Source organism: Mesoplodon bidens (assembly GCF_964165515.1).
Source record: "Mesoplodon bidens genome assembly, chromosome: 4".
Taxonomy (NCBI): Eukaryota; Metazoa; Chordata; class Mammalia; order Artiodactyla; family Ziphiidae; genus Mesoplodon; species Mesoplodon bidens.
In genome coordinates, this window is record NC_138160.1 from 99,944,382 (window position 1) to 99,967,259 (window position 22,878).

General features: G+C 42.0%; 1 protein-coding gene across 3 annotated transcripts in view; it reads left to right on the top strand.

Moving 5' to 3' along the window:
* LOC308615712 (uncharacterized protein) overlaps positions 1-22,878 on the top strand; it is a 53,192-nt gene that overhangs the window by 21,378 nt on the left and 8,936 nt on the right. Inside the window, exon 6 of one of the 3 annotated variants that reach the window (XM_081231349.1) lies at positions 21,237-21,383. The exons of 1 other annotated variant lie outside the window; for it this stretch is intronic. In XM_081231349.1, the coding sequence (XP_081087475.1) occupies positions 21,237-21,255 (19 nt within the window). In that variant the 3' untranslated portion in view covers positions 21,256-21,383. Of the gene's footprint in view, positions 1-21,236; positions 21,584-22,878 lie in introns of those variants that run through there. One more of the 3 variants, XM_081231348.1, reaches the window with a different exon arrangement.

Sequence of the window (22,878 nt, forward strand, 5' to 3'; positions counted from 1 at the left end):
AACAACTGACACTGCAGAAATACAAAGGATCATGAGAGATGACTACAAGCAACTCTATGCCAATAAAATGGACAACCTGGAAGAAATGGACAAATTATTAGAAAAGCATAACCTTCCGAGACCGAACCAGGAAGGAATAGAAAATATAAACAGACCAATCACAAGTGCTGAAATTGAGACTGTGATTAAAAAGCTTCCAAGAAACAAAAGCCCAGGACCAGATGGCTTCACAGGCAACTTCTATCAAACATTTAGAGAAGAGCTAACACGTCTCCTTCTCAAACTCTTCCAAAATGTAGCAGAAGGAGCAACACTCCCAAACTCATTCTACAAGGCCACCATCACCCTGATACCAAAGCCAGACAAATATGTCACATTGATAGAAAACTACAGGCCAATATCATTGATGAACAGAGATGAAAAAATCCTCAACAAAATACTAGCAAACAGAATCCAGCAGCACATTAAAAGGATCATACACCACGATCAAGTGGGGTTTATCCCAGGATGCAAGGATTCTTGAATATATGCAAATCAATCAATGTGATAAACCATATTAACAAATTGAAGGAGTAAAACAATATGATCATCTCAATAGATGCAGAAAAAGCTTTTGACAAAATTCAACACCCATTTGTGATAAAAAGCATCCAGAAACTAGGCATAGAGGGAACTTACCTCAATATAATAAAGGCCATGTATGACAAACCCATAGCTAACATCGTTCTCAATGGTGAAAAACTGAAACCCTTTCCTCTAAGATCAGGAACAAGACAAGGTTGTCCACTCTCACCACTATTATTCAACATAGTTTTGGAAGTTTTAGCCGCAGCAATCAGAGGAGAAAAAGAAATAAAAGGAATCCAAATTGGAAAAGAAGAAGTAAAGCTGTCACTGTTTGCAGATGGCATGATACTTTACATAGAGAATCCTAAAGATGCTACCAGAAAACTACCAGAGCTAATCAATGAATTTGGTAAAGTAGCAGGATACAAAATGCGCAGAAACCTCTTGCATTCCTGTACACTAATGATGAAAAATCTGAAAGAGAAATGAAGGAAACACTCCCATTTACCATGGCAACAAAAAGAATAAAATACCTAGGAATAAACCTACCTAAGGAGACAAAAGACCTGTATGCAGAAAAGTGTAAGACACTGATGAAAGAAATGAAAGATGATTCAAATAGATGGAGAGGAATACCATGTTCTTGGATTGGAAGAATCAACATTGTGAAAATGACTCTACGACCCAAAGCAATCTACAGATTCAGTGCAATTCCCATCAAACTAGCAATGGCATTTTTCACAGAAGTAGAACAAAAATTTTCACAATTTGTACGGAAACACAAAAGACCCTGAATAGCCAAAGCAATGTTGAGAAAGAAAAACGAGCTGGAGGAATCAGGCTCCCAGACTTCATACTATACTACAAAGCTACAGTAATCAAGACAGTATGGTACTGGCACAAAAACAGAAATACAGATCAGTGGAACAGGACAGAAAGCCCGGAGATAAAGCCACGCACATATGGTCACCTTATTTTTGATAAAGGAGGCAAGAATACACAATGGAAAAAAGAGAGCCTCTTCTATAAGTGGTGCTGAGAAACTGGACAGCTACATGTTAAAGAATGAAATTAGAACACTCCCTAACACCATACGAAAAAGAAAGTCAAAATGGATTAATGACCTAAATATACAGCCAGACACTATAAAACTCTTCAAGGAAAACATAGGCAGAACAGTCTATGACATAAATCACAGCAAGATCCTTTTTGACCCACGTCCTAGAGAAATGGAAATAAAAATAAACAAATGGGACCTAATGAAACGTAAAAGCTTTTGCACATCAAAAGAAAACCTAAACAAGATGAAAAGACCACCCTCAGAATGGGAGAAAATATTTGCAAACGAAGCAACTGACAAAGGCTCAATCTCCAAAATTCACAAACATCTCCTGCAACTCAATATCAAAAAAACAAAGAACCCAATCCAAAAATGGGCAGAAGGCCTAAATAGACATTTCTCCAAAGAAGATACAGAGATTGCCAACAAACAGATGAAAGAATGCGCAACATCACTAATCATTAGAGAAATGCAAATCAAAGCTACAATGAGGTATCACCTCACACCAGTCAGAATGGCCATCATCAAAAAATCTACAAACCGTAAATGCTGCAGAGGCTGTGGAGAAAAGGGAAGCCTCTTGCACTGTTGTTGGGAATGTAACTTGATACAGCCACTATGGAGGTCAGTATGGAGGTTCCTTAAAAAAGTAAAAATAGAGCTACCATACAACTCAGCAATCCCACTACTGGGCATATACCCTGAGAAAACCATAATTCAAAAAGAGTCATGTGCCACAATGTTCATTGCAGCTCTATTTACAACAGCCAGGGTATGGAAGCAACCTATGTGTCCATCGATAGATGAGTGGATAAAGAAATGTGGCACATATATACAATGGAACATTACTCAGCCATAAAAAGGAACAAAATTGAGTTATTTGTAGTGAGGTGAATGGAGCTAGAGACTGCTATACAGAGTGAAGTAAGTCAGAAAGAGAAAAATAAATACCCTATGCTAACACGTATATATGGTATCTAAAAAAAAAAAAAAAGGTTCTGAAGAACCTAGGGGCAGGATAGGAATAAAGACACAGATGTAGAGAATGGACTTGAGGACACGGGGAGGGGGAAGGGTAAGCTGGGATGAAGTGAGAGAGTGGCATGTATATATACACTACCAAATGTGAAATGGATAGCTAGTGGGAAGCAGCCGCATAGCACAGGGAGATCAGCTCGGTGCTTTGTGACCACCTAGAGGGGTGGGATAGGGAGGGTGGGAGGGAGGCGCAAGAGGGAGGGGATATGGTGATATATGTATATATATATATATGATATATATAGCTGATTCACTTTTTAATAAAGCATGAACTAACACACCATTTTAAAGCAAGTATAACCCAATAAAGATGTTAGAAAAGAAAAGAAAAGAACAGAACAGATTGAATCTGACCAGAGCCCATGTGTAATCACAGCTCGGCATTTAACAACTGCTTTAATTCCTTATCATAAATATACAAGCAGGCCAGAGGCATCCAATATTTATAATAAATATCAGTGACATGATAGTATCATCATGAGACCTCTGTGTATTCCTTCTGATTCAGATGAAACCCAAATTTTCTGTCTCCCCACAAAACTTACTTTTTCTATTTTCATGCATTGACTGCATAATTGATTTTGGAGAGCTGTTCCATCTGTGTTTTGAGTTGGGCTGAAGTAAGCAGTCTCCCTCTCAGTGGGTATGCCTACTCATAACTCGGACAAAATACAGCATGGAATACACATTGGATGTTTTGGTTTTATCTATCAGGTTGATTTACAAATGATGCCAGCGGTTGTATCGTCAAAATAGCAGCTTTCAAACTTTTTCCCCCCCAGTGATTGATTCCTTTTACAAATATAATTTTCTCTAGAACTCCAAAGTATAAACTATATTATGAAAATACTGATTTGACAGGCAGGTAGCTGAAAATGGTAATGGACTGCTGTGTGCTCTCAGGACACTCTGCAGTTATTATTTACCCAGAAACCCATGGGAGGTATAGTAAGAAATCCCATTTCAAAATTGCATCACCAACAATGCCTAACTACTGCTTGTACTTTTTTTTTTAATTTTTATATTTTGCGGTACGCGGGCCTCTCACTGCTGTGGCCTCTCCCTTTGCGGAGCACAGGCTCCGGACGCGCAGGCTCAGCGGCCATGGCTCACGGGCCTAGCCGCTCTGCGGCATGTGGGATCTTCCCGGACCGGGGCACAAACGCGCATCCCCTGCATCGGCAGGCGGACTCTCAACCACTGCGCCACCAGGGAAGCCCTTGTATTTCTTATCATAAGCATCAAAGTCAGGGAAGAAGCACACAAAACTTCTAATACGTACTAAAAGATTTATAACTAAGTAATATTAAAACATTATCTGTTAGAAATCAGTTCTTGAGTAATTGACTATTATGTGATAAGACTGGGTTCCAGGCAGATGAGTCTGAATTTTACATGGTATAGAAATTGGAGGGGCATGTTATTGTAGAAGTGGGTTACTGATATGGGAAAACGGAATTCTCTTATTATATAAATCTTAGAGAAGGGACAGTTTACCGTGATAAACTTAAATGATATGTACTTAGCCAATTGTACCAATAGGCCAGTCTGTGCGATGTTCAAGGAACATGGATTTTCCATTCTCTGAGGTCCTATCCAGTTGCATGAAACCCAGAATGGTGTCTCATCTAACCCTTTATGATCCTGAAAACTGTTTGTCACCCTGAAAATCCAGCATGATTCCCCAACATGATTGCAAAATCTGCCATTAATCAAGCAGCCCTTGTAACCTGGCTCTAGCAGTTTCTCACTATACCACTAGCACCATCTTGCCTCATTGCCCAAAGGTTGCATGATAAGACTAGGTACTGCACATGCCCAATATGGACTGGTTTAGCATGTAGGCTTTGACAAAGGCTTTCACAGACATGAGGACTTGATTACACATCTTTAGAAATGAGAGCAAACCAGGTACTGCTGTTTTAAAAAAATGACCAGGGTCAATCTACACACTTACTAATAAATAACATATTTAAAGTAAGGTCATTTATATACACAAATTTGGTAGGAGTCTTACACTGAGATTTGCAGACAAGAATGAGTTAACCAGACATGCCTTGCAAGGGGGTTCACCAAAATGTGTTAAAACCTAATATATATCACTTGTGAGTCAGTGACTCCTAGAATATTCCCACAGTGTTAAAATATACATTAAAAATAAAAAATTTGGACTAAATTATTTGTATGTAACACCTGAAACAACTATGCAGAATTTTAGGGCTTCTAGAAACATAGCTTAAAAATAAATCCTAAAATGAGGTCCCTGGCTTGGAGAATTTGGATTATTGCCATTTTACCAATGGAGAAAAAGCAAACAAATCAAAAAATGACTTAGGCATGATTACATAGTAACTCAATGGCAGGCCTGAAGAGTGGAACTCAGGGTTTCTGTGCTGAAATCCAGGAATCCAATGAGCTAAACTTCCAGTAAGTAGAGTATAGCACTGAAGTTCCAGACGACAGCTATATCATTGAGTTTGGTGTAAAATAAAATTCATTTCATTCAAGTGAGAACTGTTAGTTGCTCAAAAATAATATTGGGATATAACTTCCTATCACTTTGACTTTGCTCCTAATCCATGTCTGATGGCTTGGTAATGATAAAAAATCAAAATGTAAAGTTATGTGCAGGAATACTCATTAGACTTGGAGGACCGAACCAGTAATGGGAAGGAATTGTAGGCTACTGTCTTAGGCTGTGAAGTCATTCATAATAAGTTTCTTATTAGCTTTTGGGCCACCATGTTGTACTGAATATCAAGCGTTAATCAACTCAGCTTGTAGACTGTAAAGTGTCTATAGGAAACAGAGTGTCATTTGATTTTCCCTAAAGTGATGCTGAAGCACATTGGCAATAGATGAACATTTTAAAGGACCATCATTTAAAGAAATGCTTTTCCTCAAAGAGTGAAATTCAGAACAACCTATTCTAGCCTTAAAGTTCGGATGGCTCTTTGTTTGCATCCAACTTCATTCTGATGGGAAATTTTGGACAGTCCCCTTCCCTCATTGTGGAGAGTCAGGGGGAGCTCAGATAAGGTGCTTGCCTTGAAAATGCATGATGAAGTTTGTGTAGTGAAGGAAGATGTAGGGGTGAGTATTCACTAAAGGCATTTAGTTTTCTCACTCAGAAGATAAGTTCAGATTTTCCCAAAAGGTAGGAAAAGATCTAGAAATGGAAGACAAAGCTGAGAGTAGAAGTAGGACAATGTGAGATCAGGTGGGCATGGAGCATGGAAGGATCTCTTTTTCTCTTTGTTGATTTTCAACTGGTTTATTGGCTTTATTGGTGTGTTAGTTTTGGAGAGAAGGTGTGAACGTAGGCTTTGTGTATGTACAATCTTCTCGTTTCCTTTTACTGAGAATCTCTGGTACAGGGTGGGATTAGGATCAGTGAGAGTGGGTATGAGTCAGCAAAGGAACAGATCTCAAGAAATAGTTCAATTGAAGAATTTTAATAGCGAACTAATAATTTCATAAGAAGATAGGGCATGTTTCAGCCCACAAAGGGAATATTTTATTGAAAAATACACTCTCTCCATAGTATGTGCTTGTACCCACTGGGGTAATTCTGGGAGTTAGATAATGCTTTGAAGTTAGTTGGGTGGTTTGAAGGTTTCTACCGCTCTGTTCCTGAAAAGGTGTTTTTCATCTTTCTTTTTGATAATAATGCTTACAGGCTTTGTAGAGTAGATACAATGATGCAGAATAAACTCAATAGATAGAACAAATAGGTAGCTAAAATACCTCTCAATGGAAGGGGACCAAATGCATTGTGAATAACCAAGTGTTCATTTTATTCCAAGGAGGGGGTTGGGTAAATGACCCTGGTTCTATGCCAGATGTTGTTTAACAACTGGAGCTAGTGGCGATGGAGTCTTGCTGTGTCACTTCAGAAAGGACGTGTTGACTACCATTGTCAGTCTATCTGGTGGCAGTCTTTGTCGTCACTCGCCACAGCCGAGAAGGCAGGCGTCTCACACAAAGTTGTTGAGTTGACAGATGTTTCTTGCGTGGAAGCTCCGAGTTAGCTACCTTTGTGGAGTTTCCTATCCAGCTCAAGCTGGGACTACAGGAACCATTCAGCAAATGAACACTGACTCTACCAGCTGTTCCATCTACAGTACACGGAGGCTTTTCAGCTTGTCTGAAGCCTGGTACAATTGGTCTGCACAGGTGCTGCAGGTGGAAAGGTATTAGACTTTCATTAACGCTGGCATTTCACTAGAGGCATTCAAGCCTCCCAGAGCTGGAAAGGGTTGCACTCTTAAACGTTAGGATTCAAAGGACATTCAGATCTTAAGGAGAGAAGCAGGGACATGTAGGCAATGGCCCTCTTTGTTTATAATGTCTCCTTGGTTTCTGAACTCATTCAGTGTTTTGTCCTCCCCTGCCGCTCTGGATGCTGCCGTGCCAGATTCATTAACTGATTAACCCCCCTTTTCATTTTCATGTGAAATGATTCTAACGTTTAAGTAATGAACCCTGGTCTCACTGGTGTGCTGCTGACCTTGGGCTTGTTTTGAATTTGCTAGCTGGCTGCAGTTTACTCTTCAAGCCTTGCCTAAAGTTATCATTCTGTGATGAGATATGAAGAAAATCGGTTAGAAATGGTCCAAAAGACTGAACCAATACAGGAATGGAAGAGAGGGAAGTAGGATAACTGCATCTTGGTGGGACATGGCATGTCTGAAGTGAGTGGGAAAGGGAGACGAATATGGAAATTCTTTAGCCCTTGCAGTAGAGACTGGGGGTAGAGGGATAGCTTTAAGTTCCCTTTAGTTTATTTAAGAAATGATTTTATCCTCACATCTGAATGGTCTGAGTACAAATCCAAGTTAATTACAGTGGAACCCGTTGGACTCCTGATGTTATGGTGGGAGTCCTATACCTGCTTTATGAGTTGGCTGCATAAGATGGGTCTTTGATTCTATTCTGTGTTTCTGTTAGAAAGGATGTTAGGATAGTGACGTATCTTAAGGGTATCAGTGCATTGTGCTGTGATACTCCTTCTTTTCTTTCCTTCTCTCCCCACCTTCTTCCTTCTCCTCAGAACATATAGAAGCCCGAAATTTCCTAACCTCTTTTTACCTTCAATTTTTAAAACATTGACCATGTCCCTGGCTCTGTGCCAGGTAATGTTGATTCATTACCCCATTTAATATCCTCAGCAAGCAGCAGAAGTAAGCATTATCAGCACCATGTTACAGACAGAAAATTGAGGCTCAGAGAGGTAACGACACTAATGTCAGGTCATGTAACTAATAAGTGATAAGGCTGAGATTCAGATCCGTACCTCAGTACAAAAGCCGCCTTTCCCCCACATGACTGATGTGCATTGACTTTCAATCTGTGTTTTCTTTAAAAAACTTTGGAGAGAGACCAAGTCCTTGACTTGGGTTAGAAAGGAGTTTCATAGACCTGAATCTCAAAACGCTTAAATTACTGAAATAACAAACAGTAAGAAGTCCAGACCTTCCCCACATTTGGAATCGTTGTTCTTCCCATAGTCTTGTGTCTGTTTCATCAAATATGAGTTGATTATGTTTCAATAAAAAAGGCCACTGAAACATAAAGCTGGGTGATTTAAAATCATCTTTCGAGGCTTGACAGTCAGTGAATGTTTTATTCTCCTCTGTTGCTATGTCACAAGGACAAACGTAGATCTGATTATAAAATGCAATTGTATTCCTCTCCGTATTCTACACAGAAAGTGTTATTAAGCCGTGGTGACCTTTACTCACAAGAAACGTGGTTGGCGAGTCACAGAAAGTGTGAGCAGTTGCTCCCCCATGAAGCCCTGCTCCTGTGAATGGAGAGATGTCTTTTGGGTAAAATGTAGCCACCTAGGAGGATTTAGGAAGGTTGAATACTGAGAAGTAAAGTGATGTGGGTCTTATGGATGGTTGTTGTGAAGTAGATCATTTGTCTAAATCCCAAACCCTGAAATGGCTATCTCTATGAAATGGAACATAGCTTTTATGATATGAATATTCAGTGACCTGACATCAATAAAAAGAGGAATAAAAAGAAGAAAAGCACATAGGTCAATTACATTTTTTCCACCCGGAGAGGTCTTTGCCGCTGAAGCTTGGCATGCCTCTGGACGCAGAGCATCCTTCTGGTGTGTGCTTCAGGCATTGCGCGCAGGTGTCTGGTTCCCATTGTGCTGCCAGTGGGCTGGGGGGCCACTTGCTGATGGAGCTCATTGGCAGCTCTTTGTGTATCTTCCTGCTGTTCTTACCTCCCACAAAGCATCATGTCTTTATCTTCTTCCTTCACTGCCTACCTCAGGCACAGCAGGGGCTTGGATCCTCTAGCACTTGAGAGCTTTGCCTCTGCTCTTAAATCTTGCCAAAAGCTTAATTGACACGTTTTCTTGAAAATTCTTTTTTACGTTATAACTAAATCTTTTGGAACTTTTTCCAGGTTCCTTTGTTGGAGTTTTCTCTTACTTGCTGTGAATTTGCTCTTAGTTCTCAATTCGTGGAAGTATCAAATTTGGTCTGTTTTTTATTCATGGTTAATTTTACGTTATTCATTATCCATTGATATTTTAACTCCTTTAAGCATATTTAATGGTGGTACACGTCATGCCAAACATGTCCGAGTTTCTCAGATCCATCTGAAGCAGAGAGGATGAAAAAAAAATCAGCATCTTCACTTTTCCAGAGGAAGGGGGGCCAGACCTTCTAATATTGTAAAATGTGTGAAATCATTGCTGTCTCCAACCGCAAGATTGTTTCAGCATCCATGAGGCAATTTTATGTGTTTTTGGAATGAGATCCTTTAGTTTCTCTCTGTATTACATTTAGTGTCTGATAAACAATCCCTACTGTCTACACTTTTGTCCTGTTAGTAGTCTAAAGACTTCATTCTCACAAACTGTACCAGTTGACTTTTATCTCCCCTGTTATAATAAGTAGTTTGATGTCTGTTATAAGTAGCCTTGCCAGTAATGTTCGAGAATCATCAGGTTCACTAAAATCCCTTTGGGCTGAAATGTTTTCAGTATTCCTGCTCACCTCATTGTGTTCAACCAGCCCTTCTAAGCTTTCTTTAATGTTTCCATTGATTTCCTTCCTAAGTCACAGTCCCTATGACCAGTCCTGCCATTGCAGGTGCACTCAGAGTTCACCCTGGTGGATCACAGGTTCTCATGTCTATCAAATGAAGTGGGATGATATTGTAAAGAAGAAATACGTTAAGTCCGTATGGCTGGCATCTCATGAAACTCACTTGGCCTGTGGGCTAACGTGCTTTCATGATTTTATAGTCTTTGTTTTTAAAAAATGTTTGAAAACATTGTGGTAAAATATACATAACATGTAATTTACCATTTTAACCATTTTATAAAAAGGTATACACTTCAGTGGCATTCACACTGTTGTGCAACCATCGCTACTATCCACTTCGAGGACTTTTTTCATCTCGTAAGATGGGAACCCGGTACTCATTAAACAATAACTCCTCTTTCCTCCCTTCCCCCAGCCCCTGGCAACTATCATTCTACTTTCTGTCTCTATGAATTTGACTATTCTAGGTATCGTATATAGGTGAGGTAATATACAGTATTTGTCCTTTTGTGACTGGCTTATTTCACTTCACATACTATCTTCAAGGTTCATCCATGTTGTAGCATGTGTCAGAATTTCTTTCCTTTTTAAGGTTGCATAATATTTCACTCTAGGTGTATACCACATTTTCTTTATCCATGCATGCGTTGATGCACAATTGGGTTGTTTCCTCCGTTTGGCTATTGTGAATACTACTGCTATGAATGTGGGTGGGCAAATATCTTTTCACATCCTTGCTTTCAATTCTTTTGGGTATATATCCAAAAGTGGAATTGTTGGGTCAGATAGTAATCCTATTTTTAATTTTTTGAGGAACTGCCATACTACTTTCCACAGTGTTGCACTGTTTTATATTCCCACCAGCAGCGCACAAGAGTTCCGATTTCTCCGCATCTTCACCAATAGTTATTTTCTGTTTTTTTGATAATAACCATTCTGACGAATGGGAAGTGGTGTCTCACTGTGGTTTTGATTTGTATTTCCCTAATATTAGAGATGTAAAGCCATCTCTTCATGCGCTTATTAGATATTTGTATATTTTCTTTGAAGAAATTCCTATTCAAGTCCTTTGCCCATTTTTAAATTGAGTTGTTTGTTTGTTTTGTTGTTGAGTTGTAGGAGTTCTGTTTGTATTCTTGATATTAACCCTTTGTCAGACATATAATTTGCACATATTTTGTTTCATTCCAAGAGCTGCCTTTTCACTTTGTTGACAGTACAAAAGTTGGATGCATAAAAGTTTTAAATTTTGATATAGTCCAATTTACCCATTTTTTTCTTTGGCTGCTTCTGCAGCCTTTGTCTTTTTAGATTCAATCCTTTATAGTGTTTTTATCTTGAAAGAATAATCTTGGTTATTTTACTCTTTCCTCAAGATTCATGTTATAGACCTTTACTTAACCTCACTGCTAAGCATGCTTTTCACTCTCACAGACACTAAAATCTAGCCTGGAGTGTTGCTCCACGCGGAAGGTGAGTGGGCAGGCTGCAAGGGACCTTACATCCCTATGCTTTTACTTAGGCTTTCTCTAGGTTGAAGTTATGTTATAAACAATAATGTATGATTTGGTTTGCTGGATAGCCTCAGAATTCCACTTTCTTTTCCATCCATGTATTCACTGTTCATTGGTGCTTGTATTTTCTATTTGTGCAGTTACTTTTCTATTAGTGTTATCTGAAAAATTAATGAGTATTCTAGATACCCTCATCTAGGTCAGGGTTTTTTTAACTTCTTTCTTTAAAGCACTTGAACCCCTTTTCTAACAAAAGCTTAAGTAGAAGCTCAGTACAGTGGGTAGGAGCAGTGGTTACTCAGGAGCAGGGAATGAAGATGTTCAGCTCACTGCTTTCCCTCCTCCAGCCCTTGAACCTTTCCCTTTGAACCTGGATGGAGGCTCTGTGGAGCCGAGTTTGCTCAGGACAGAAAAGCCTGTTGATAAGGCAGGAGATGAATTACAGTCATTCACTTCCCACTTCTCCAGTCCTACTTACATCAAAGCAATTCAACTTTTGTATGGTAAATGTATTTAGGAATCCATGTACTATTCAGCTTAAACTACAGGGTTCTCTCAAACTGGAAATCAAATAAACAAACATCCCCCCCCCCCTCAAAAGAACCAGGTTTCTCTGCCTGAAATTGTTGTTCAGAAACCTCCAATCGACTTTACTGACCAAAACGATAACCCACACATGCCAAGGACTTGTAACCATGATACATGATACACTTCTTGGGACACCCCATTGTGCATAGTGACCCATTTTATTGATGAGTACTTCACATAGGAAGATTCAAAAGCCAGAGGAGAGTCCCCTGGTAAGGAGGCCACCTACTGAGACACAGGAAACTTAATTTTGATCCACAGACATTTTAAACTAGAAAGGAACTTGGAGATTGGCAGTCCAAGAGGCAGCAAGAGTGGTGTGTTTGGTTTGCACAGAATTTAAAAAATTAGTTGCCAGCATTAAAGAAAAAACCAGCAGTGTTTATATAAACATTACAAATAAAGATAAAAATCTTGATTTTAGCCTCCCTTGGAAAAATCATAACATGTGACACTAGGCCCATGGTCCTGTATGGCACTGATGAATTACAGGAGGCCTTTAAAAACTCCCAGTGTCGGGCTTCCCTGGTGGCACAGTGGTTGAGAGTCCGCCTGCTGATGCAGGGGACACGGGTTCGTGCCCCGGTCCGGGAAGATCCCACAAGCCGCGGAGCGCCTGGGCCCGTGAGCCATGGCCGCTGAGCCTGCGCCTCCGGAGCCTGTGCTCCGCAACGGGAGAGGCCACAACAGCGAGAGGCCCGCGTACCGCAAAAAGAAATTAAAAAAAATAAAATAAATCCCAGTGTCCAGTCCGCATCCCAGACAAATTAAATGATATTCTCTGTGGTTAGCACTCAGACGTCAGTATATATTTAAAAAGTTGTACTAAAAACACATGACAGTGATTATCATCTAAGTCATTTTAAGCGTACAGTTTAGCGTTTTAAGTGTATTCACATTGTGGTGCCACAGACTTCTAGAACTTTTTCATCTTGCAGAACTGAAACTCGATACCCATTAAACACTAATTCCCCCACCCTCCTTCTTCCAGCCCTTCCTTGGCAACCACTTTTCTACTTTCTGTTTCTATGATTTTGAGTACTTTACATACTTCATATGAGAGGAATCATACAGTATTTGTCCTTTTGTGACTGGCTTATTTTGCTTAGCATCATGTCCTCAAGATTCATCCATGTTGTAGCATTTGACAGGATTCCCTTCTTTTTTTTTTAAGGCTGTATAATATTTCATTGTTTGTATGTCCATTCATCTGTGAAGGAATATTTTGTTTGCTTCCACCTCCTGACTATTGTGAATAATGTTGCAGAGTGTGCAGATTTATTTCTGAGATCCTGCTTTGAATTATTTTGCATATAAACCCAGAAGTGGGATTGCTGGATCATATGGTCATTTTATTTTTAATTTTTTGAGGAACTTCTGTACTATTTTCTATAGTGGCTGCACCATTTCTCATTCCCAGCAAGAGGGCACAGGGTTCTAACCTCTCCATGTCCTCTCCAACACTTGTTATTTCTGTTCTTTTGACAGTGGCCATCCCAATGGGTGTGAGATAATGTCTCATTGTGGCCTTGATTTGCATTTCTCTTAAGTTTAGTGATGTTGAGCATCTTTTCATATGCTTGTTGGCCATTTGTATATCTTCACTGGAGACTTGTCTATTCAAGTTCTTTGCACTTAAAAAATCAGTTATTTGTGGGTTTTTTTTGTTGAGTTGTGGAAGTTCCTCAGATATTTTGGATATTAATCCCCTATTAGATATAAGATTTTCAAATATTTTTCCCATTCCAATGGGTTGCCTTGTCATTCTGTTGATTGTTTCCTTACCTGCATGGAAGTTTTAAAATTTGATGTAGTCCTATTTGTCTACTTTTGCATTGTTGTATGTGCTTTTAGTATCATATCCCAGAAATTATTGCCAAATGTAATGTCCTAAAATTTTTACCCTATGCTTGCTTCTAGGAGTTTTATAGTTTTGGTCCTGTAATTCTTTCTTTCTTTTTTTTGTTTTTTTTTTTGTGGTACGCGGCCCTCTCGTTGTTGTGGCCTGTCCTGTTGCGGAGCACAGGCTCCGCACGTGCGGGCTCAGCGGCCATGGCTCACGGGCCTAGCCGCTCCATGGCATGTGGGATCGTCCCGGACCAGGGGAACGAACCCATGTCCCCTGCATCGGCAGGTGGACTCTCAACCACTGCGCCACCAGGGAACCCCTGTACTTAGTTCTTTAATTTATTCTTTTGCAAGTAGATATCCAGTTTTCCAATATCATTTGTTTAAGAGATTGTGTTTTCCCCATTGTGTATTTTTGGCACCTTTGTCAAAAATCGTTTGGCCATATAAGCAAGGGTTAATTTCTAGGCTCTCTACTCTGTTAAATTGGTCTAAATGTTTTTCTACAAGTACCATACCACTGTGATTGCTGTTGCTTTGTACTGTGTTTTGAAATCAGGAAGTGTGAGGCTTCTAACTTTGTTCTTTTACAAGATTGTTATGGCTACTTGAGGCTCCATGAAAATCATAAGATATTTTTCTGCTACTGGGATTTTGATAGGAATTGCATTCAATTTGTAGATTTCTTTGGGTAGCATGGCCATTTTAACGATATTCCAATCCTTGAGCATGGGATGTCTTTCCATTTATATACAAATACAGTCTTCCTTGATATGTTTAAGCAGTGTTTTGTAGTTTTCAATGTACAAGTCTTTCACCTTCTTGGCTAAGTTTATTCCTAAGCATTTTCTCCTTCTTGATGCTGCTGTAAATGAGATTATTTTCTTAATTCTCTTTCAGATTGATCATTGTTAATGTATAAAAATGCAACTGCATTGTGTTTGTTAATTTTGTATTCTGCAACTTTGCTAAAATTATTTCTTGGGTTCAGCAGGTTTGTGTGTGTGTGTGTGTAATCTTTAGGAATTTTTGTGTCTAATATGTCATCTGTAAACAGAGATCATTTTACTTCTTCCTTTCAAATTTGGATGCCTTTTATTTTATTTTTTTGTGTGTCTGATTTCTCTGGCTAGGACATTTAGTACTATGTTGAATAGTAGTGATGAGAGTGGGTATCTTTTCCGTCTTCCTGGTCTTAGAGGAAAAGCTTTAAGTCTTTCACTGCAGAGTATGATGTTAGCTGTCGGTTTTTCATATATGGCTTTTATTATGTTGAAGTACTTTCCTTCTATTAATAGTTCACTGTGTTTTTATCAGGAAAGGGTATTAAACTTTTGTCAAATGTTTTTTCTACATCAGTTGATATAATCACGTGGTTTTGTCTTTCCTTCTGGTTTTTTTTTTTTTGCCATAATCTTTTTTTTGTTTGTTTGCCATAATCTCTTTGTTATCAACAAGTGACTAGGTCCAGACCACACTCAAAGGGAGTAGATTACAGAAGGGTAATCAATCATTTTTGAAAGCTGGCTACCAGACAATACTAGTATAAATCTAGATACAGATGCTCTTCTTATAAAAGTATTAGATTCCAAGAAACTGCTTCTTCAGCCCATTTGTCTTGAAGATGAAAGGAATAAAAGAGATGTAAGCTTTCAGTCCTGACTTGTACTTACACCAATGAGACCAGGTTATTCCCACATGAAGTCTTTGCTGAAATAAATTCTATCAGGCATTCTCCACCAAAATAGGCTGGTTTCAACTATAGTGAAGATCTGTCAAGGCAAGAAACCTTTTCTGTTCAGTAAATGCTGAAGAGAATTTTTTAGCAGCTGGAGCAACCTCACTTGACCCATTGTCATTCATTTTGATGCCATGATGATTCCATAAGGGCTTGAATCCCTGGGACCATTAGTGGCTCATCACCGAAATTTTATCAGGAACACTTTCCACCATGCTTAGCCTCTAAGCTTTCAAATTGCCAGCCTTCTGTGTGAGTCTTAAAGTAGAAGGTATCTTGCAATGCTGCTCATTTCTTGGCCATACAGTCAGAAGTTTGTCCATGTCAACTTCATCATTAGCCTTTTCTGTTCAGTTCCCTTCACTTAGGCACAGTTTTCCTTGTTTATATGATTCATTCTTTTTTTATCCCTCCCGGCCGCCAGCTCTCTTGAGCTCGCTCTCGCCGGGCACGGTCTCGAGCGCGCACGCCGGGCGGCGACAGCCAGTGACCGCGCGCGCAGCGTGCGCGGTGACATCAGTGCGCTGGCGGCGGCGGCGGCGGCGGCGCCGCCGCTGTTTGTTCTGCTCCCCCGCAACCGAGGAGCCGAAGCGGTGGCTGCGGCAGCGGCGGCTGCCGGCAGTGCCCGCGGGCAAGCGGGGCCTGTGAGCGCGGCGGAGCGGCGGGCGGGCCCCGGCGCCGCGCAGGCAGCCCGAAGAGGAGGGGGCGGCGGCGGCCGGCGGCCGGCGGCCGGCGGGGGCGGCGTGCGGCCTAGCGTCTCAGGTGAGGACCGGTGCCCTTCGGGGCGGCGGACGGCGCGGGGCAGCCGGCGGAGCTCCGCGGCGCGGCCCGCGTAACCTGCATTGCGTAATGGGGGCCGGTGCGCCAGCACCTACGCCATCGGCGCGGCGCGGGGGCGGGGAGGCCGGGGCGACGCGGGCTCGGGCCTGCGAGCCTCCCGCGTCCCCGCGCCGTTCGCGCCGGGCCAGGGCCGCCTGCGCCGTTGGCGGCAGGGCGGCTCGTGGGCGCCCCGCCGTTGGCGCCGCAGCCCCCCGGCTCCGGCAGGGCTGCAGGGCAGGGGCGCGGGCGGGGGGCGCCTTTCCTTCTGTTAATTTGCTGTATTACAATGATTGATTTTCATACGTTTAATCATCACTGCATGTCATTTGGGCATGGTGTATAGTACTTTTAATGTGCTGTAAAATTCAGTTCTCAAACTTTTTGGGGTTGTGAATCCCATTGAGAATCTATGAAAGACATAGACTCTCTCTCGGGTAAATGAATTTCAGCACATAGAATATTTTAGAAATAACTTTGAAGGCTTCGTAGAGTGCCCGGAAGTTCTTCTTGGGGTCCTCTAAGGACAACTAACCTTTGTTGTCTGATTACCGTGCTAAGAACTATGTGATGCATGTTACCTGAGTCATCTCAATTAATTCCAGCAATGACCTGATGAGACAGGTTCTATGTTATCCTCATTCTATAAGATGAGGAAATGGAGGAAGTAAGCAGAGGAGCTGAGATGAAAACCTAGACAGTCTGGTGCCAGAGCTGGAGACCCATGGAGTTCAGTTTGAGACCCCTTGGTTTGGAGAATTTGATTTGATTCTAGGCTGAATTCTAATCTGAAGGAGCATCAAGAGTATTGGACAATTATGGGGGTTCTGAGTCACCAAGGGACTCAACGGTGTGATCCATAGATCAGCAGCTTTTGACATCACCTGAGTGCTTGTTACAAATGCAAGCACTCAGTTAACACCCCAGAACTCTAGAGTTTTAACAAGATCCTTCAGGAGATTTGTGTGCACATTAAAGTTTGAGAAGCATTGGCTTAGGCCCTGTGGCATTAACAATTTTGACACCCTCTGAGACCATTTCGAACTTAAAATTAAATTTTTGTTAGCTTTGGGTGATGTTGCTTATTGGTTCCTGGTGAACTGACTGATAGTGATGGTTGTGGGGAAGGTGATATTGGGAGAGGTGGAGTCAGCCCTAAGTGAGTGTGTGTGACAGCAACATACTTGCACCCAGTATGTCCCCCTTCTCCGAGGTCACTGTAAGATCTCTTTCGAATATTCTTTTAAAATGATAGCATTCTAGAATTGAGAAACAAATGGATGAAAGTGCCATTCTCACTTGTTAGCTGCATGCCTTCCAGCAGCACAGGCTGATTCTGGGTAGTACTAGGCTATGGAGAGCCATCAAAGCTTCAAAAGGAAAAGCTTTCATCTCTCGTGAATATTTCCTGCCAGGCACCATTGCTGTGGTAGGTCTTTAAGGACCAGTGGGGGTGTGTCACTCCTGGGGAGCAGGTGTCCTCTGAGCTGATGGCCTGCGGCCCCCTCCTGATACCCTTACTCTATGACCCGATTTCTGACCTCCAATGTTGGCTATTGTCTTAGAGCCCTGCTCAGCTTTGGCGTCAGTGCCTCCCTTGGAATCAATTGCCTCTTGGATTGTTACCATCTTCAGTTGGATTCTGCAAGTAATCCCTTTCTTGTTTTTGAACTATAATAAGTTGAACTTCCTATGGCTAAGTGATGGCATATCCCTAAGCCAGAGCTTTTACCAAGCAGTAGTTCTTACACTCAGATCTCTCCTCATGTGGGACCTTCTTTGTCATCGAGAGCAGTCATTATGATTAATTCAGAGGATCACAGGAAAGGACTTGTTTTTAACCCTTTCAGGTACATTCTGGAATGTAGGAACATCCTGTAGAATAGTGAGGTTAAATGAGTACAATGTCCTCACAGACAGGCTTTTTTGATGAGAACTCGAGTCCAGCAAAGAGTTTGTAGTTAATTTAATAGGTTCTGGGATAGAGATTGGACTTTTGTGATGATGAGTGAAGAGATGATTATTTGGATACTAGGAGAGCTGTGTGTGCTTTTCTTTCTCTGAGCATGGAGCGTGAAATCTATTTAGAGGTGTAACCATGAGCCCCAAATGAGAAGTCTCTTAAAACAAGAAAAACAAAAGGCACTGCTAATCATCGTGATTCCTGTACCAAGAGTGCTCTGTGAAAGTGGTGCTAAGAATTCCCCTTTACAAGCATCGTATGTCATTAGATTTTAAAGTTCAGTACAACTTCTTCAACTGATACAGCTGGAGGACACACTGTTTCGGAATGTTTAATATGGGGTTCTATATTTGAGTTAACTAGACGGGGAACACAGAGAGAAAATTGAAATTATAGACATTGATGTGATTACCACTGAAGTATATTGATATTTGGCATGGAAATATCCCCTAAAATGCAAGGAAATACACATCCTGGACATTAGACAAACACAGATACCATTGAATATGTGGGTCCTGAGAATTTTGCTTTTCCTTTAATTACTCATTTGAAACAAGTGATGACTGAAAGAGTAAGCAATATGTCGTCAGCTCTTCAGCTGGGGGAATATTTCAGTGTGAGATGCGGATCCGTTAAGGTCTTTTGATGTGTAGATTAATTTTTTTTATTAATTAACCATTGTGCAGAAGTCAGAGCAAATGGCTGTTTTCCACAGGAATAGAGGAACCAGTGCAAACCTTGGAAATGTCAATGTGCCAACCACCTTGAAAAGGTGGTTCAATGGAAGGTCTTTTTTAAAAGAAATTTCGGTATAGTTGATGTACAATATTATATAAGTTATGATGTAGTGTTTCACGATTTTTAAAGGTTATACTCATTTACAGTGATCATAAAATATTGGCTGTATCAATGGGAGATCCTAAATTGCAAGTTTACTTACGGTGCCTGGGAATGTTTCTTCATTGGGAAATACCTAATATAATTAAACTAAATTAAATTAATTCATACTCGGCTTAGTTCCAAAGAAGAGTCACGCTGTTACAGATGTTGCTTTCCTAAAACTTAGGATAATTCAAGGTTGCCTAAGGAGACAAAGTGCATCAGTTGTGGAATCATCTATGTGTCATCTGCTGATGTTTCACTAGTGATCATTGAATCATTCAGAATTCTATAAGCAATATTCTTCCACCAGGGTAAAGAAGTCCGCACTGCAGTTCACTGTTTCTTGGCAGTTGTGCAAAATGCAATCGGAGAAGTTGTCAGGGACCTTAATTAAAGCTCCCTGAGTGAATCTTTTGCATATGCAAATTATCCTCACTGGAGAAGCCTCTGTTTACATACTGAAGGGTCTGACAAATACTGATTGCAACTGTCCGTGTATTTTGGGGTGTTTGTCTCAAGTACCACAAACACGTTTATTCTGGTGATATTCTGAAGGGAATGGTATGAAAATAAACTCTCTAGTGTTTCACAAGCTGATGTGTCAGCAGCCTTGAAATTGAGAAAAATGAGCTTTGAAAGGAAGAAATGGGTGAAGTTGGAGCAGGTGATTGGGGACCAGGAACAAGGGAAAGATAAAACATCAGTGAGTCACAGTGGTGGAAGGGCACTGACATTTTAATGGAAGAGAGTCCAAGAAAAAAGGAAATTAGAGAAACAAAGATAAATGAACAGAGAAGAAGTATTTGTCAATTTTTTCATCAGGATTTAAACTTTTTAAAAAGTATTTTTCTTTCCTTTTTGCGTTAATGTTTATAAGCACTTGTTGATGCAACTGGCACTGTACTAGATGCTTTATTTTCAATTTTATTATTACAACCCTGTGAGGAGGCTAATAGTGTTTAAATGTGTTTAATAATGATGAAATGTGTGAGCCCTAGAGTTTGATCGTCTGGAGTTGGAATACCTGAGGTGTCACCTATTGGCTCTATGATCTTGGGCGTAGTAAGCTTTTTGTACCACAGTTTCTTCATCTGCAAAATAGTGGCAATAATGATAATATATAATAATAATAATTATTAATAATAGAATACCAACATTATCATATTGTTATGATATACTATATAATTATATATTATTATGAATCTAATCTCTTAATATTACTATATTAGTAATACTATTATTATTATTAATATTATTATTACTAGATCTCGCTTTCCGGGCGGCTGGGACGCAGGTGGGCCTGGCGGGTCCGCGCGGCCTCGGGGCCGGAACCCGGGGTCCCCGCCCACCCCAGCGTCCGCCGCGCGCCCGCCGCGCGCCGAGCCCCACGCCCCACGCTTCCGTCCTGGGTCGCGGTGGCCGGAGGCGCATCCGGGTCCGCGGGACAGGCGGGCGCCGAGGTCGCTTGTGTTGGGGGGTAGTGGTGCGGCGAGGATCCGGCGCCTCCGTGGAGCATGGCGGGTCAGGGGCTGGGGGGCGCCGCGCCTTGCTATGCCCTCCGCACTTTCCCGGCTCTGAAGCCTCGAGAACACGGCCAGGCAGCGGTAGTTTAATGGGGAGTTTGCCTGCTGGGAACTAGGGGCCTGCTGGGGTCTCAGTTCTTGTCTGGCCCCGAACACGAGGTTGCCAAGCGTGTGACGGCAGCAGGTAGGAGTGAGCCGCTGGTGCAGTGATGAGCAGGGAAGGAAGGACACTGGCTGTTGGCCTGTGAACCTAGGCAAGAATGACCAGCCAACACAATCCAGACCAAGGTCCGTGGGCCCAGCTCGGTCCTGTGCGGCTGGTCAGTGGAATAGACCTGCAGGTGTGGCTCTTGTCACTCTAGGGCTGGCTTCAGGACAGATGAGGCCAGGGAACCGTCCTGGATTCTCCAGGAGGGTGCTCTGGAGTGGAGCCGGGGGGGTGTGCCCAGCTCAGCACGGTGGCCACGCACGTCCAGTCTGCCGGCAAGGGCAGTGGGGAGCCGGGGGAAGTCATGGCCTTGGGAGTCTCCTCCTGCTGTAAAAGAACCCGCAGGCGTATAAAATAACTTTTATGTGGAATGTTGGTGGGTTGAAAAGCAGTTCTGTGTGCTTTTCCCCCTTAGTGTGGATCAGCAGTGCTGAGGCAGCAGGCGTCATACAGAAGTGTGAGCAGAGAGCGTCTGGAATCCCCGAGCTCCAGGGAAACTAGAGGTGACAGCCAGCCTAGTGAAGAGGACAGGAGCTGGGGGCGGTGGCGCTGGCAGCAGCCCAGCAGGCACCCCTCGTCTCAGGGCCCTAGTCCTGGATCCAGCCGGGTGGTCAGGGGAGCTGCAAGGTCTTCTGGGTGAGCAGAGCCCACAGTCCTGAGCTGTACTTCGCTGTGTTTGCGTCGTCTCCCCCCATCCAAGGGGAGAAATCTAGATGAGGTTTAAGAATCAGTGCTTTAAGAATGTGGATCTCATAGGTGAAACCTCGGAACACATGTTTTCAGCAGAAGGTGTAAAAGTGAATGGAAGGATTCAATGCCTTTTCCAGGAGAGTGTCTCCATGTGGGCAGAATTAGAGAAAAATGGGTCTTGAATTAAAAAATATATATATATATGTGTATATATATATATATATATATATATATCTCATAAGGTTACGGTGAGGATTAGAAGCTTAATATATGCAAAGAGTGTACACATGGAAGCACTCAATAATGACTGGCCATTGTTATCATCATTTATATTAATATTCCAGTTAAGTGGATGAGCATCAGAAAAATCAAGTCACATTCTTAAGGTACACCAGTTAGTTTCAATGGTAGTACCGGTATTCACACCGCCCCCCCCCAGACTCAGCTGGCATCCACTCCCGCGTAACAGCTCAGCCATCCTGCCCAGGCTCCTCCACAGAGCCCTCATCACCTCTGATGACCCTGGGTTTCCTCTCAGCCTCCCTGGGATCTGTGTGCCTCCTGCCTCACAGCCAAGCAACCCCTCACCTGAGGAGCCCCGCGCCCTTACCAGCGTAGATGAGCTTGCGCGGAGAAGAAGCACAGGAGAAGTATGTAGAGGCAGAGGAGACCTCCCCTGCCCCTGGGCTGCAGCCTTGGGCCACCACAGTGGATCCAAGCTGAGGGGGATCCTCTTGTGACTTGGAGATTGCTGAGGGAGGAATGAAAGGCTCAGGGTGGGTTCATCAGTCCTCTCTGTCCACAAATATTTACCGAGTGTCTGGCACGTGTCAGGTGCAGTGAATACACACAGTTGAGATGGGGTTCCCAGTGGATACTCCAGTATTTAATTCAAATCAGTACTTACTCTGTCACTGTCTTGTTGGTAATGTAGGCCTCGGTGGTGACTGTGAGTATGTGGGAAGAGTGAGTGATGTGTATCAGTTAAGTCTGTGGTAAGTGTGGGGTTGGCATGGGGAGCACGGTGGAGATGTGTCTTATCTGTGTCTGTGGCCTTTGTGTGCATGGTTTCTGTTCACAAGTCGGGAATTCTGGGACATGTAACTTTTCCTCATTACATGGTGTGGCTTGTATTTATGGTGTGTGTTCATTCATTGATTGAGCAAGATTCAGTAAGCAGCTACTTCTGTGTATCCGGCACTCTTCCATTGTTGTAGTCTCTGGTAACGCTGCGCATTCTAGTAGGGGAAGACACACACTAAACAAAACTACAATAAATATATGATACCTGAGCTGGTGGCAAGTATATAAGGGTTGCCAGACTTAGCGAAGAAAAATACAGGGCACCCAGTTAAATTTCAGTTTCA